The following is a 14,545-nucleotide window of genomic DNA, read 5'->3' on the forward strand; positions in this document are numbered from 1 at the left end:
TAACATGACACATACTTTGATGATTATTTCATTTTAGGACATTAATTTCGATTCGTGTTAATGAAGGATATATACTTTTATTTTGTGTCAATTAAGGACCCTGTTTTATCTCAGCTTTGGCCCGACATTGAACCCATTAAAACTCCACCAAATTTAGCAAACTTATACTTGGTTTCAAGCTATGCATCTCCTCTTTACAACCATATAAAGATCACTCAAATCGAACATCTACAAATCTAGATAATTGGCCCAAAAGTAGGGTACCCCAAACTGTCCAATCGGACCTCTTAGAAAAAATTTGGAAAATCAGACAGTTTCGGATACCCTACTTTGGGGCCGATTATCTGGAGTTGTAGAGATCCGATTTAGGTGATCTTTATATAGTTGTAAAGAGGAGATGCATATCTTTAAACCCAATATAATTTTTCTGAATTTGGTGGAGTTCTGATGGGTCCAACGTCGGGCCAAAGTTGAGATAAAAACTGAAAAAAAAACATGGTCCTTAATTAACAAAAAATAAAAGTATGTGTCCTTCATTAACACAAAGTAAAATTAATGTCCTGAAATGGAACAATCATCAAAAAATGTGTCATGTTTGTAAATTTTTCCTTATAATGTTTTGGTGTTTGTGTGTTGATGTATAGATGTAGTAAAATTTTATGTGCAGGTTGTTTAGTAGCTTATGAAAAGTAAAAAATAAAAAACATAAAAAAAAAAAATGAAATATGAATCATGAGCATTAAAAGCACCATTATTTAAGTACCATCAATAGCAGTTACTAAAAAAAAGTCAAATAATGAAAAAATGTCTAACATGATGTTGAGAGCATAAAAGAGATTTAAATATCTAAATTTTAAAAAATGCTGACTATGAAATTAATATATGGAAAGTTAGTCATTTGTCAACTAGTCAAAGGGCTTAACTTGTGAAAAATGAAAGACATAGATTTTAATTGGAGAAATAATATTTTGAAGAGGATTTCTTAAATTTACTAAAGAAATTAAAACTTGTAATAACTCTCTCACCCTCTCTCTCTCTCTCTCTCTTAAAAAAATTGATAATTCTCCAATCAAAATATTTTCTATCCGGATTTTTCTCCATATCTCTAATATTATCTTCTACTAGATAATTATTAAGAGGGATAATAGGAATACCTTTTAGTATATTACATGATTTTCGTTTATGTGTGTTGTAATTATAAAAAACTTCTTGGTTATTTTTTACCTGTAATGGTGATCCATAAATATAAGAGTACTTCTTATCTTCATAATTAATAGATTTATATGCTAAAAGATCTCTCTTCCCCCTATCAATATGGGAGTAAGAACCTAAAATCTCAAAAACAGGAAATAAGAAGCCGAAAATGCACTTCCATATATGCTCGAGCATCCCTTCTTAGCACTCAAGCTTCCACAAAACTGAATATCTTTCACTCAAGCGCTAGGTAGGGTCGATTGAGCGCCTGATCGATGTCGGAGTTGAATTCTTTGAGTACTCTTCAGCTCCCATCATACCATGGACTTAAAACCTATAAAAGCTAGCCAAAAACACAATATTTGTTGGCTCACTCTCCATTGTAGCTAAATAATATGGAAGGTATGTATTTTAGTGTTTCCTTTACATAGTGTTTGGCTGAGGTAATTGCAATTTTCATAAAAAAAATTTTAAATAACAGAATTTAAAACTCCATCATTTAAATTACCATCAATTACAAATTTTCTTGTTCGAGTATTACGTATCTAGAATCTAGAAACTAACAGGAATTGCAAAAGAAATATACAATTTAATCTCAATCTAATTTTAAAAAAATGTATATATAATCAAGAGATCTAAGGACCCATTTGGTTCAAATTTTGGAGGCTTGAAAATAGAGAATCAATTTCATTCTCACGTTTGGTAAGTGCAAGAATGAAAAATGATTTCCTGATCCATGAAAATCTGATGCACCCAAAGGGGGGAAAATAAATGCTTCCTTCCAGCTTTTTTTTCCCCTCTTGAGAAAACATTTATTGCACTTTTTTTTTTTTTTGCAAATATGCCCCTGCTAATATTTGAAAATGCCAAATTTTATTCAAAACAACTCTTCACATCTTTTTTATTCTTTGTTCAATAGATGAGGGTATAATTGAAAAACTGTACAATTTTTATTTCATATTCCTGTTCAAACCAAATATGGGAATACAAATAAAAAGTTAATTCTTAGTTGACTTTCCCAATATTACCAAATACAGTAATGAGAATCTTACATTCTCATCCCCATGAAAAAGACATAAAAATTGATTTCTTGCGTGAACCAAACGAGCCCTAAATTTTAAAACCCCATCGGCCTAACTCAACCTTAAAACCGGATTGTAAGGGGAGTATTGCCCAAAGCTTATTCATTACACCAATTTGTCCAAAATGCCCATGAATACACACCATGGGCTCTGATATCATGTTTTTTTTTGCCATGAGGGCTTTGATACCATGTTAACCGGCTTGTAAGGGGGGGATTGTCCAAAGTTTATACATTATACAACCCAACAGTATCATTACAATGTGGGATATTTAACAATAAATCAACAACCAAACACGAAAAACAAGAAAGAAAGAAACAAAAGATTTTGATTGGGGTCATGAAACCCAAATTAAAAAAGACAAAAAACAAGAAAAAGGAAAGAAAAAGAAGAAGTTTGGTGAAGTTTGGTGTGTCTCATCGAATTGTCAAAGTCCAAGAGAAGAATACACAAAAGTGGACAACATCATCAGTACTAAATGCGGCAACTCACTTTCATATACCCATCAGGTGTTTCATGATGGTGATAGCACGGCATCTAGCGACTACGAAGTTGGAGGCTGTACTGGTGGGAGTAAGTTGGGGTGGTGCATACGGTGGAGCGGCAGCGAAGGTGGTGGCAACAATAGTACGTGGACGCTGGTAGTGGTCACGATGGTTGTGGTGGATATAATTTCTTTTTTAATATTAAAATCTTATTGTCTTAGAATTTTGAAAATGACATCTATTTTGGTGAAATTTAAACCTGAAATTTATGACTTTCAATTTTTACATGTTCTTCCATAACATGATTCCATTGTCGGTGCTACCAAACGAGAAAATTGGAGATTAGCATTTTCCAAATTCTGACTTTAAGTGAAATTCCAACTTTTTTTTCCTGCTTCCAAATGCACCTTAAAGACCTTTTAGTCCGACTATCTTCACTGGAGATATTATTTAATTTCATGTATTTATCTGATCACAATGTGAGACCCACAATACCTGTTGGAAGAATATAGAAAAAATGAAGGCAATAACAAAAGAAAAATGAGAACCTTGAGTCAAAGCACGAAATAAATTCGCTTTCTTTAAGACTAATTTGTCGCTCTTCCTTTGTGCAAAAAGAGTTTTAAAAACAAATTGTCTCCAGGATACTATAGACTCAAACTCACTTGATATTATTCTTGAGATTTGCACTACACAAGAATAACCTGAATTTTTAGAGACAATAAAGAAAAGAAGAATATTTTGTTATCTATCAATGACTGCAGTAGGTATGCTATTTATAGATTTATAAGACACCTCTTGACTTGAGAGGTGATTTTTCATGTAGGTGTCTTCACCATTTGGTGAAGCACCCTTTCATCTGAAACTCATAGCAAAAGATGCAATGGTTCAAAATTTCTATGAAAGGTTGGTACTGTTTCAAAACATAACCCATATGTGAAGGGTTGCATGTGTTCACAAAATATAACCTACTCATGAAAGGGTATGTCCCATTCCTTCATGTCATTTAATTTGTTTGAAATTTCCAACAATACCTCCCTTAATTATGATCTCTTTCTACAAACTCCCCTTATATAATTGTTAAAAAATAAGAAAATATTACATATGCACAAAAGTAGAGAAAGATTAATTGCTAAAGTTGTTCTATTTCATTTACGCTTGCCGCTGGTGTAAAGAAGATGGTTAAGTTTTTCTTTTTTTTCTTAAATTTCTCTTGAACCTCTCTCTTTTGCCGACTATGAGAACGAAGAATCCAAAAGAATAGAATCTCGATCTATTTTTGAAACAAGAACAAGCCGAATTGTTGAGAGGGTCGAAAGTTCTCTTTTGTTATTTGAATATGGGGTTGCACTTACACCTGATAGAGAGAAGACAAAAGGCATGCATGGTGATTTTTATGGAGTCTTGGGAAGCCAAAAGAGAGAGAGAGAGAGAGAGAGAGAGAGAGAGAGAGAGAGAGAGAGAGAGAGAGAGAGAGAGAGAGAGAGAGAGAGAGAGAGAGGTTCTCTCTCTTCTTTTCCTGGTGGGAACTGGGAAGCCGGCAAAGAAGCAGAAATACATATATAAGCGTGTCCTCTCTTGGGAACCCGCGAATATTGAGAAATTATTATCTCTCACGTTGAAAAAAAAAAAAAAAAAGGAAATAATTGGATACAGTTGTTTCAATTTTTTTTGTTCGAAGCTGCAATTTAAAAAAGGAAAATGCCAGTCAACAAAAGTTGTGAATTTTGATACCACATGGTATTTCTCTATAGACGTGCCACAATGTTTTGTTCATTAAAATAACAGTAGTGCTAGATATACCACATTTTTATACCATAATTTCATACCACCTTATGTGGCAACTTACATGGCATTCATACATTGGATACTAAAAAATAAAAATAAAAACCCAAAAAGAAAAATAAATAAAGAATTTATATGTGTAACAAACATCCGTCTGTTTTGGATTGGTTCTATTGATCGGTGAGGATCGAGGCCAAGTTAATTGCTAATTTCTTTCTTTCTTTGATCCTGATCGATGCTTCATTGAAGGAGGATATCACGTACTGGCCATGCAGTTTCATCAACTTCTAAGTTTCAGTTTTGCTCGACTTACTTTTGTTTGTGTCGACCAAGAAGAAAAAAGAGAATGAATATATAAAGTTATGAGTAAAATTTTATGGAACGGGAGTATATATATATATATCTACTGTTATCTCTCTCATTACTTCATTTAGCATTGTGTATATAATAGAGAGATATAAATTATATAAAACTTATCACTCATAAGTAATTGTCACACATATGGAGTTTCTAATTGTGATGTAATACGTGAGGGGGTTAATACAGAAGAAAGGAAAAAAAAACAAAATAGATAGTTGGAGCTATGGAAATGAAAGTATTTGAAACATGTGTGGTACCGCATGGCCAAACAAAAGAAACATGTATATATGGTACCGCGTTGTGAGCTTATATATGGCACCATCAACTCATAGTTTCTTAATTATTTAGAGTTTTTTCATTTTTTTGGAAAGGGGAATCTTGGGTGCAGAGTGGGCAATTCCACGATCCTTCTAATTAAATTACCCAACGACTGTAAAATGTAAAGTTGGGACCGTGGAAAGCTATTTAGAATTCTCTAATCAGCCCAAAATTTTTTTTCTCTCCCTAGCCTTGTTTATTATTTTTTTTTTGCGTTTTTCTACCTGTACCATTTTTCTCACTTCTTTTTTCGTCTTCTAATTACAGTGATAAGATAGTTATAGTTATATATAGAAATTATGACACATTTTAACTTATAATTAATATTTTCATAATATATGTCCTTTATTGCTTATAGCTTAATTTATCAAGTTTTGAACAAATTAAACTTAAAATTTGAGAGTTAAACCCTACTCAAAACTTGATAGGTAAAACCTAAGTATATATATGATTTTCTACACCCTAAAGTAATTAACATTAAATAATAAGTTCTAAATGTGAGAATGTGGAGTGTTGTCCCACATTAGAAAAGTATAATCTTGCCTAGCTAGTGGCTTATAAGGGTTTGTGTTATTCCTTCCATTGCTAATTAATTTTGGGATGAATGCCTAGATTTCTTCATGGTATCAAAGCCAGGTTCACCCATGTGTGTTAGGCTAAGTGGCCACACGTGCTCTACGTCACCCAATATGAGTTATATATCCACGTCTTTGGCTCTTAAAGTGACGCCACAAGTGCGGGGGCCGTGTAAGAATGTGGAGTGTTATCTCACATTAGAAAAGTATAACCTTGCCTAGTGGCTTATAAGGGTTTGTGCTATTCTTGTCATAGTCAATTGATTTTGAGATAGATGCCTAAATTTCTTCACTAAACCCCTTAAACTATATCAAATTGGTAAATCCTACAGTAATAAGCTTTAATGACGTACGTTTGATCGAAAAAAGATTTTAATGATCCTTGATAAACTTTATAAAAATTTAAAAATAAATTGTAGTTATCTGTCGCCAGGCTGGAAGATAAATGACAAAATAGGTTAGATCGAGAGGTACTATATGAAAGAGTTTCACTTCCACTTAGGCATAAATTTCTATATATTTTGTCTCTAATAATCACATAATACTTGTGTAGTTTCCACTCTTCTAGTATATATCCCGTAAAAACAAATGGAGAAAGCCAGAAACAAAGGTAAGCAGGAGAAAAGAAAAATATTAAGGAACGTAATTATCTGTAGGAAGCTCCCACTTTTGGGTGCATCTTGTATAGCTAGCTACTTACGTTGGTCTTGAAACCTGCAACAAAAAATTTGGTGACTTAATAAGCCCTTTACTGGAACTACAACAACAACATTAACTTCATAATAAATAAGATTAAAAATGAAATTTAAATTTACATCCTTAAATAAGATTAAGGATATGGTGTTGAAATAAACAACATTAATCCTTTAATACATATCCGGATATCCCTAGCTATTAAACAAAAAAGGTTAGGGCAGTGTGCTTTTTTGCTTGTATATATCGTATATGCACTTGCAGTAATTAACTTATATAAAGAGTTCAATTAATTTGTATAGACCAAAATGGCTACAGCTGGTAAGAACTCAAGATATAGCATATCTCAAATTCTCAATCAATTTTCCAGTTTGTATTCCACAGTACTCATGTGCATGCAAACACTTACCGATGAGTTTTGTATGTAAAAATCACATATAATATCTTTCACAACAGAATCTCACATATATATTGTGAGAGAGTTAGAGAGATCACATGTAATCCTTATCTACAATTATTTTTCCCCCAAACGATGGAGAGAGAAAGCACATTAGTTCACAGCGGTAAATAATTAATATTTCTATGGTATTGTAATAAAAAAGATAGATTAAATAATTTCTGATTTGATTGATTTTTTGTAAAGTTGATCTTTGAATAGAGACCTAAAATATGAATAGTTTGGATTATAAAATTATATTAATTGGTTAATACTGTATTATCTTTCTAACTGTTAGCTCTAAAGCATTTATATATATATATATATGCATAATATTATAATATTAATTTTTAGCTTTGTATGTGCTTATATACCAGAAAATAGCTTTCAGCAGGCTGCAAGCTCTGTATTAAGAAGCCAAATTCGTTGATTGGAGGCGGCAGTCCAGAGGAATGAACCAACAACACATCTTCACCAAACATCGCTTTCATGTCAAGTGGCCCTTTCGGAACTTCTGTTGGAACTCCATTAATAAACACTGTGATGAGACCTGGAAATAAACCAACCTTCATATTAAACCCAGAATCTCAGCCGAAAAAAGGTAGCATAATCTAATTCTGGAAAATGAAACCAGAATATATATATATATATATATATATATATATATATACAACATTCCTTAGCTACAAATTTAATGATTGTCCTTTTATTGCAAAAAAAAATTATAAAGTTTTTTGGGTTGATAAAACAATAGATATTAACTATTATCAAATTATACCGACCGAAAGGGGAGAAAGTCATGATTCATTAGTAAAAATATGTTTCAGTTTACTGGTATAAGAATGAATTGTACGGATTTTCATTACCTACAAGTTTTCTTGGGAAAATTTTCCTAAAAAAAAAAGGAGGGGAATAATTAAAAGACTGCCACTGAAAAGAAAGTGAAAATTTTTACATGTTATTCAGGAAAGCTGCAGCTTTCAATAACAATTCCAACACGGGAACTGTCACATCGTCAGAAAATTATTACTACCACTTTATACATTTCCATCACTTCCATACTAATCATGAATCAAAGGAATATTTTAGATTATATATAATCTTAAGTATTCCTACATCAGAAAATTAAATTAGAGAATAATTACTCTAAATGAAAAATAATGTATATATATATATCTTATATAACTCTTTGTAGAAAAAGTAAAAAGAGATCGAATGAAAAAAAGACCAATTTTATGTACCAAAAAAAAAAAAAAGACTAATAAATACTAATTAAGTAGAAAACTGATAAGAAATAAAACTTACTCAAGAAATGGAAAGCAATTCGATCTTTACCCCCAAAAAAAAAAAAGCAAAGCAAAAAACAGCAATTTTTTTTTTTGGCCATGAAATAAAGCAATTTTGAACTTAGATGAAATCGTTTAAAAGATACTATCTAGTATAAAAATACAGAATATATATATATGTAACTGAAATGAAACTGAATATATACAAAATATTTTTTTATATGTGTGTGAAACTGAAATGGTTTGCAGTTACCTGGGGACTGGAAGTGAAAATTTGAGGTACTTGAAGGGCCTAAAACAGACGTTACAGCTGATGAGGTGTGCTCGATTTCCAGATCGAAACCCATTTGACCAGAAACTGAGAAGAAATGATCATCAACAGCAGTATGGTTATCTGTCATGAGAACACCACAAGACGAAGAAGAAGAACAAGAAGAAGAAGAACCCACGAGACCAAAAGAATTAGGAGAAAAAGCCGCCATAGCTGCAGCAGCAGGAGTAGGAGCACTGCTACTCATCATGTTTTCATGGTACTGATGAGTAAATTGTTGATGATCAGTATTGTTTCGTTGCTCGAGGCTGGCCTGCAGCTGGCGCTGTCGGCGGCGAGATCTTGACCGCCGGTTTTGGAACCAGTAGAAGACGTTGGCGTCGCCGACAGCGCCAAACTTCTCTAGCAGTTTTCTTATTCTCACGGTTTCTTCTTTGGGAGGGTTTACCATTCCACTGTTGAAAATGGACTCCAGAATTAGGATTTGCTCTGGCTTCGGTATCCATCTTGACCTTACTGGTTCACTACTTCTCTCGGAGGAGCCATTGTTGTTATTATTGCTTGGACTGTTTGGCTCTTGGCCTTGATGATCTTCCATAGCTGTGGATTATAAGCTAGAGGCTAGGAGAAAAGAAGTGTTCTTGAAGCTGATCAAACCTAGGTTGAAAAGGGAAAAAAGAATGAAGTACATGAGTACATAGCAAACCGCTTCAAAGATGTGAGGCTATATAAAAGGCTTATTTAGGGACTGTTGATTACTAAATTTACAAAAGTGCCCTTCACATTGTTTTATGGCCTTTAATTCCCTTATGGTAAGAATTTCCTTGGTTCCAACTAGAAACATTATAGAATATCTCTCTTATTTAGTCCAACCGCCTTGATCTCTATAGAAAGAAGGCTAAATGACAGTTTTTAGTCTCTGTATTTTTATGAAATTTCAACTTTGGTCTTTTTTTTTTTTTTTTTAATTTTGGCAATTTCAGTCATGTACTTTCAATACGATAGAAGTTAAATTCTATTTTTTTTTTTTTTTTTACATCTATACCCTCATTTTATTAGGTTATTTTTATTTGAATTTTTTAATTAATAAATGGTATTTCAGGCATTCTCATTTTTAGTAAAGTCTGTAACACCAAATATGTGTGCCGGCTTTATAATAGTAGATATATATATCATTAAAAATCCTCAAAACTATTTTCTTTATTCAAGAATTTCCAGCTAATTAATTGAATCACCACAAGATCAATGAAAATTGTACAAAACAATCTAGATCATACAAATATGAATACAACAATTCAATTAAATAAGAAGGAAAATGCTTATTGCCCCAAACACTTTTTTCAAACTTTTGTTTCTTAACTTATGTGGCATCAATTCATTCGACATGGTTATCTTTTTGTTTCTTAATATTTTATTTTTTTCTTGTTGAGTCTAATGTATAAATATCATGTAAATTGGGAAAAAATAGTTAAAAAAAAGTGTTGGGACAAATAGCATCTTCCAAGTAATTAAGGAGAAAAATAAAAGCTAAAGAGGGTGAGAATTAAAAAGAAAATGAGAGAAGTTTCTGAATGAATTAAGACATTTAGGAATTTCAGTATATTTTATTGAAAATATATGTAAAATTGTTTAATTAAACTGTGAGTGGGGACACGCAGTTCCCCTACAATGTTGTGGCTCTGTCTCTACCGGTGGGTGCCACACAATTAAATCTCATCTCTTTTTTTTTTTTTTTTTTGAGAATGATCTCATCTCTTTTAAAAGGATGGTATACTATGATCAAGTGAGATAGCTAGCCGAAAAAAAAAAAGCTAGTTTTATTAATTCTTAGGAGCTTTTTCCCAATAGCTAGCTGGTTATTGATGAGCATAATCAATTATATACAATCATATACTTACTGCAATGTTGCATTTTGGTTGCATAGGGACAGGAAAAATGGTAAATACAAAACAAGATGTGATTGTCGCCAAAGGTGTGAAGTATGAAATTAAGGTGGATAAGAAAACTAGGGTATCAGCAAGCAAGTGCATGTGAACTATGAAAGAAATGCATGGAAAGCTGGGTCACTGTAGGGGGAGATGACATTAGAAAATTGATATATAAGTAGGAAGAATCCAAATGAATGGTCAAGAAACCATGCACTAATTTATTATCTATGACGTTTACCAAACATGGCTTACAGTAGCAATGTGAACTTCTTATATTAAACGAGAGGAGGGTAAGAGGCCATGAAGCTTGGCATAAACATTGAGCACTTTTGCCTTTCATTCTTGCATTATAATAATATTATCTATGAGTACAAAACAAGAACTAACTTTGCTTTTTCAGACGCAGTTTTCTACTTTTCTGTCTTTGCTGCCTTTTTCTGTGTTTCCTTATTTTTTTCTTTAATTATTAGGGGATTGAAACCTGTAGCCTTGTAGGTTATACGGTGTTTGCTTCATGACCAAGTTGAAAAACTTGCAATGTATGATATCAACCAAAGAAAAGTATGGAATGTTATGCGCTTTATAGATTCTTGGCCGATCTAGCTATCATGCTTATATTCAAAATAATATGGAGAAATAAATTACAAACAACGACTCAAATTTAAAAACAACTTTTATTTTTTATTTTTAAATTATTTATTTTCATTTTAAAAAATAATTAACACTGAAAATCTGCACACAAAATTCACCGAAATTATTTAAACCCTACCTCCAAATCAAAATCAAACATTGTCCTTAGTGTTTACAAATTAGATAGGGAGACTTTCATTTAGGTCCTTTAATTTTATATTTGACTAACTAAAGCCTTATGACTTTTAGAATTCTAAATAAACTCCACATTACATAATATTGGTCCATTATATAGTTTATATTTTTTTTCCATGTATACCAAGCGCCGAGCGTTTGGCGGCCATCGTTGAGTGTTAGGCAGTGCATTTTTGCTTCTTCTTCGAACCCTCGATATTGGTTTGTCAGCTTAATGTTAGGTTAATTTTAACTTTAGGATTTTGGGTTTCAGAGTTAAAACCTAATATGCAGCCTTTACAAATCTCATTCTACACTCTAGAAGAGTATAAGGTGAATTCGTATCCTATACCCTCAAAAAATAAAAAAATGATGACATATTTTTTTGACTTGGCAGTTGTCAAAGAGCTTTATTTAGAAAAAACAAGAACTTTATTTTGAAAAAAAAAAAAAAAAAAACCCATAAGGTTTCAGTCCAAAGAAGAAATTATATAATAAGGACTAAACTCTATGACCTCGTTTAGTGCATAGGATATAGTTGGATAAGATAAATTACTAAATTCATGTGTATTCAAGGAATAAGCTCTTGCCTTATTGGAAAATGGAGTCGACTAAATTTCCAATCTTGGCTAAGATTGCAAATAACATCTTTGCAATGCCGGTTTCTAGTGTGGCTTCCGAATGCACATGCAGGTCATGGTCAAGGGTTGTGGATCATTTTAGAAGTTCTTTGACTTCTAAGATGGTGGAGGCATTGATTTGCATAAACGATTGGCTCAAGGCGGATGAGTTTAGCTACTACAAGGAGCCAACTCAAGATGAATTGGAGCTCTATTCAACCTTGGAGGAAGTTGAAAAAGGTAATCCCTTTACTACATTTTGGTTTCTGGCCGGTTTATCTATGTAGCTTTATTTTATTTATTCATTTTTTCCCAGGAATCTAATATATGTAATGTAGCTTGCAGACTTAAGTGTTAATTGATTATGCTTGGCCGCTTGCAGTTAATTTGCAGTTTCTTTGTCCATATGGAATCATGGTTTGTTAATTGTTATGCTTAGTTTGTTTGATGCATGTGATTTTGCAGAGGTACTAGCATGCCAAAACCTCCAAGAAAATCCTCCTCCGGCACCAACTACAACTACAAGTGAAGTTACCCATTCTTTAGTCCAAGCTTCCACCACCACCTAATCTGCAGCCGAACCTTCCCTTCCAAATTTCCAATTACAAGCACTTTTGTGTAACTTGTGTTGACTGTTAGTAATTAATATTGCACTCAAACATTTTAATGAATGCTTGAATAGTTGAATACTTGAATCAGTCAAGTTGATGAATTAAGTATTGCTCTCAAACATTTTGGTGAATTCTTGAATAATTGAAACAGTTGAATACTTGAATAGTTGAATAGTTGAATCATTCAAGTTGATGAGTTGATCATTGATGGGTCTTGTTTTTATTTTGTTCAAGTTCAAGTTGAAGTTGAATGATTGTAAATTTTTATTATGCATATTGATATACATTGTCAGAATGTGAGAAAAAAAAAATTATGTCGGGTCAACCATCCAACCGCACGACATCAATCGACAAAGTCGGTTGCCACCCAACAATCGACCCACCAAAGTCGAGATTCCATCAATCTCGGTTGGTCGGGTGGGTCGGTTGTTTGGCGGATAATGACTCGACCCGACCCATTCTCACCCCTAGTAATAATCACATATAATGATGAAAAATTCATACCCTAATAGGAAAAAGCATAAATTCATCAACATGAAAGGGTCAAAAAGAGATTATATGTCATATAATGACCATAATAATCACATGTAACTATAAAAAATTTATACCTAATAGAAGAAAGATAAATCCACCAACATCAAAGGGTTAAAAAGTAATTGTATGTCATACAATAACCGGATGACATACAATCACAGATAAGTCAACACATGGTCATGATTCCAGTTAGGGGTGGGCATTTTACTCGTGCACCGCCAAAACTGGCCAAACCACACCGCAAAAAACCGTAAAAAACCACTTTGACTAAAAAAAGTCAACACCGCCAAAAAAACCGAACCGCACCGTTTCTCTCCGGTTTCAGTTTCGGTTCCACACCTCATTTAACCGCACCGCACCGAACCACACCGCATAATTGCAAAAAATATATTTTTATATTTTCATACCATTTTATATATACCATTTTATATATTTTTTATACATATTTATACCATTTTTATATACTTTTTATACACTTTTTGTACACATTTTTATACACTTTAGACCCTAAACCCTAAACCCTAATAAAATATTAAAATTAATATTAACCTTGCTATATTTTAGGGTTTAGACCCTAAAATATATTTTATATAACCCTATGACCTATTTTCTAGATATATAATATATTAATAATGTTTTAGTATATAATTTTAGTTATACCCATTATCCTATATAATAAAATTAGTATATTCTTTATATTCTATATAAAAACAATTAGTATATTAGTTATAGTTTATACTCTATATACTAAATTTTTTAATTGTTTATAGTTCTAGGGTATAATATATAGTTACACTACAAGAAAAAGATATTTGAGCGACGAACTCAAATTTGTCGCTCAAAGAGATTTTGGGCGACGAATTGTAAAATTAGTCGCCTAAACTAATAAAGGTTTGGACGACGAATATTTTCATCGCCCAAAGTCACTTTGGGCGAAGAATATAGTGTTCATCGCCTAAAGCCATTTTGGGCGACGAATATGGTGTTCGTCGCCTAAAAGTACGCGCCAAAATGCTCTTGGACCATACTTTGGGCGAGGAATCCATATATATCTCGCCCAAAGCTACTTTAGGCGAAGATCTATATATTCGTCTCCCAAAGTAGCTTTGAGCGACAAAATTATTCCTCGCCTAAACAGGACATTGGGCGAGGAATATATGGATTCCTCGCCCAAAGCGATTTTGGGCGAGGAATCTATAGATGCGTCACCCAAAGTCCAGTTCATTTTTTATGTGCATTTATATTTAGGTATAAGAATACGATGCGATCGTGTTTTCAACGATCTGAACCGTTCATTTTTTCCTTCCATACTCAAAAATCATCCCTGCAAAAATTTAACTCAATCGAAGATGTAGAAGTTAGGTAACGGTGGTCGAATTGATGAACGATCGTGAGTTTTCTAATGATAATTCAATGGCTAGCTGAATTCCGATTTAGCTGATTTTTTGCAGAGATGATCTTTGAGTATGAACATAGAAAATGAACAGCTCCGATTGTTGAAATCACGTTGTGGTCTTCACAATTATTGAAACGATAAGGTTTCAACGAAAGAGTTAATAGAAT

General features: G+C 32.7%; 1 protein-coding gene across 1 annotated transcript; it reads right to left on the reverse strand.

Annotated features, from left to right (window-relative positions):
• Nucleotides 1-6,495: 6,495 nt before the first annotated feature.
• Nucleotides 6,496-9,083, reverse strand: LOC147291463 (WUSCHEL-related homeobox 11-like). The gene is made up of 3 exons (XM_086238182.1): nt 8,468-9,083; nt 7,303-7,478; nt 6,496-6,513 (listed from the first exon to the last, which is right to left on the reverse strand). Exons 1-3 carry the CDS (start codon nt 9,081-9,083, stop codon nt 6,496-6,498), a joined length of 810 nt encoding a protein of 269 aa, XP_086094308.1.
• Between the last annotated feature and the right edge of the window lie 5,462 nt (nt 9,084-14,545).

The sequence above is a fragment of the Dryas octopetala genome, chromosome 3 (genome assembly GCF_963921425.1).
Source record: "Dryas octopetala chromosome 3, drDryOcto1.1, whole genome shotgun sequence".
In the NCBI taxonomy this organism is placed as follows: Eukaryota; Viridiplantae; Streptophyta; class Magnoliopsida; order Rosales; family Rosaceae; genus Dryas; species Dryas octopetala.

Bases quoted from the DNA above. Each gene is read 5' to 3' on its own strand.
- LOC147291463 (XM_086238182.1), bottom strand. From the start codon at position 9,083: ATGGAAGATCATCAAGGCCAAGAGCCAAACAGTCCAAGCAATAATAAC. The intron at 7,479-8,467 runs GTAACTGCAAAC...GTTTATTTCCAG, and splicing joins TTTTCACTTCCAGTCCCCAG to GTCTCATCACAGTGTTTATT.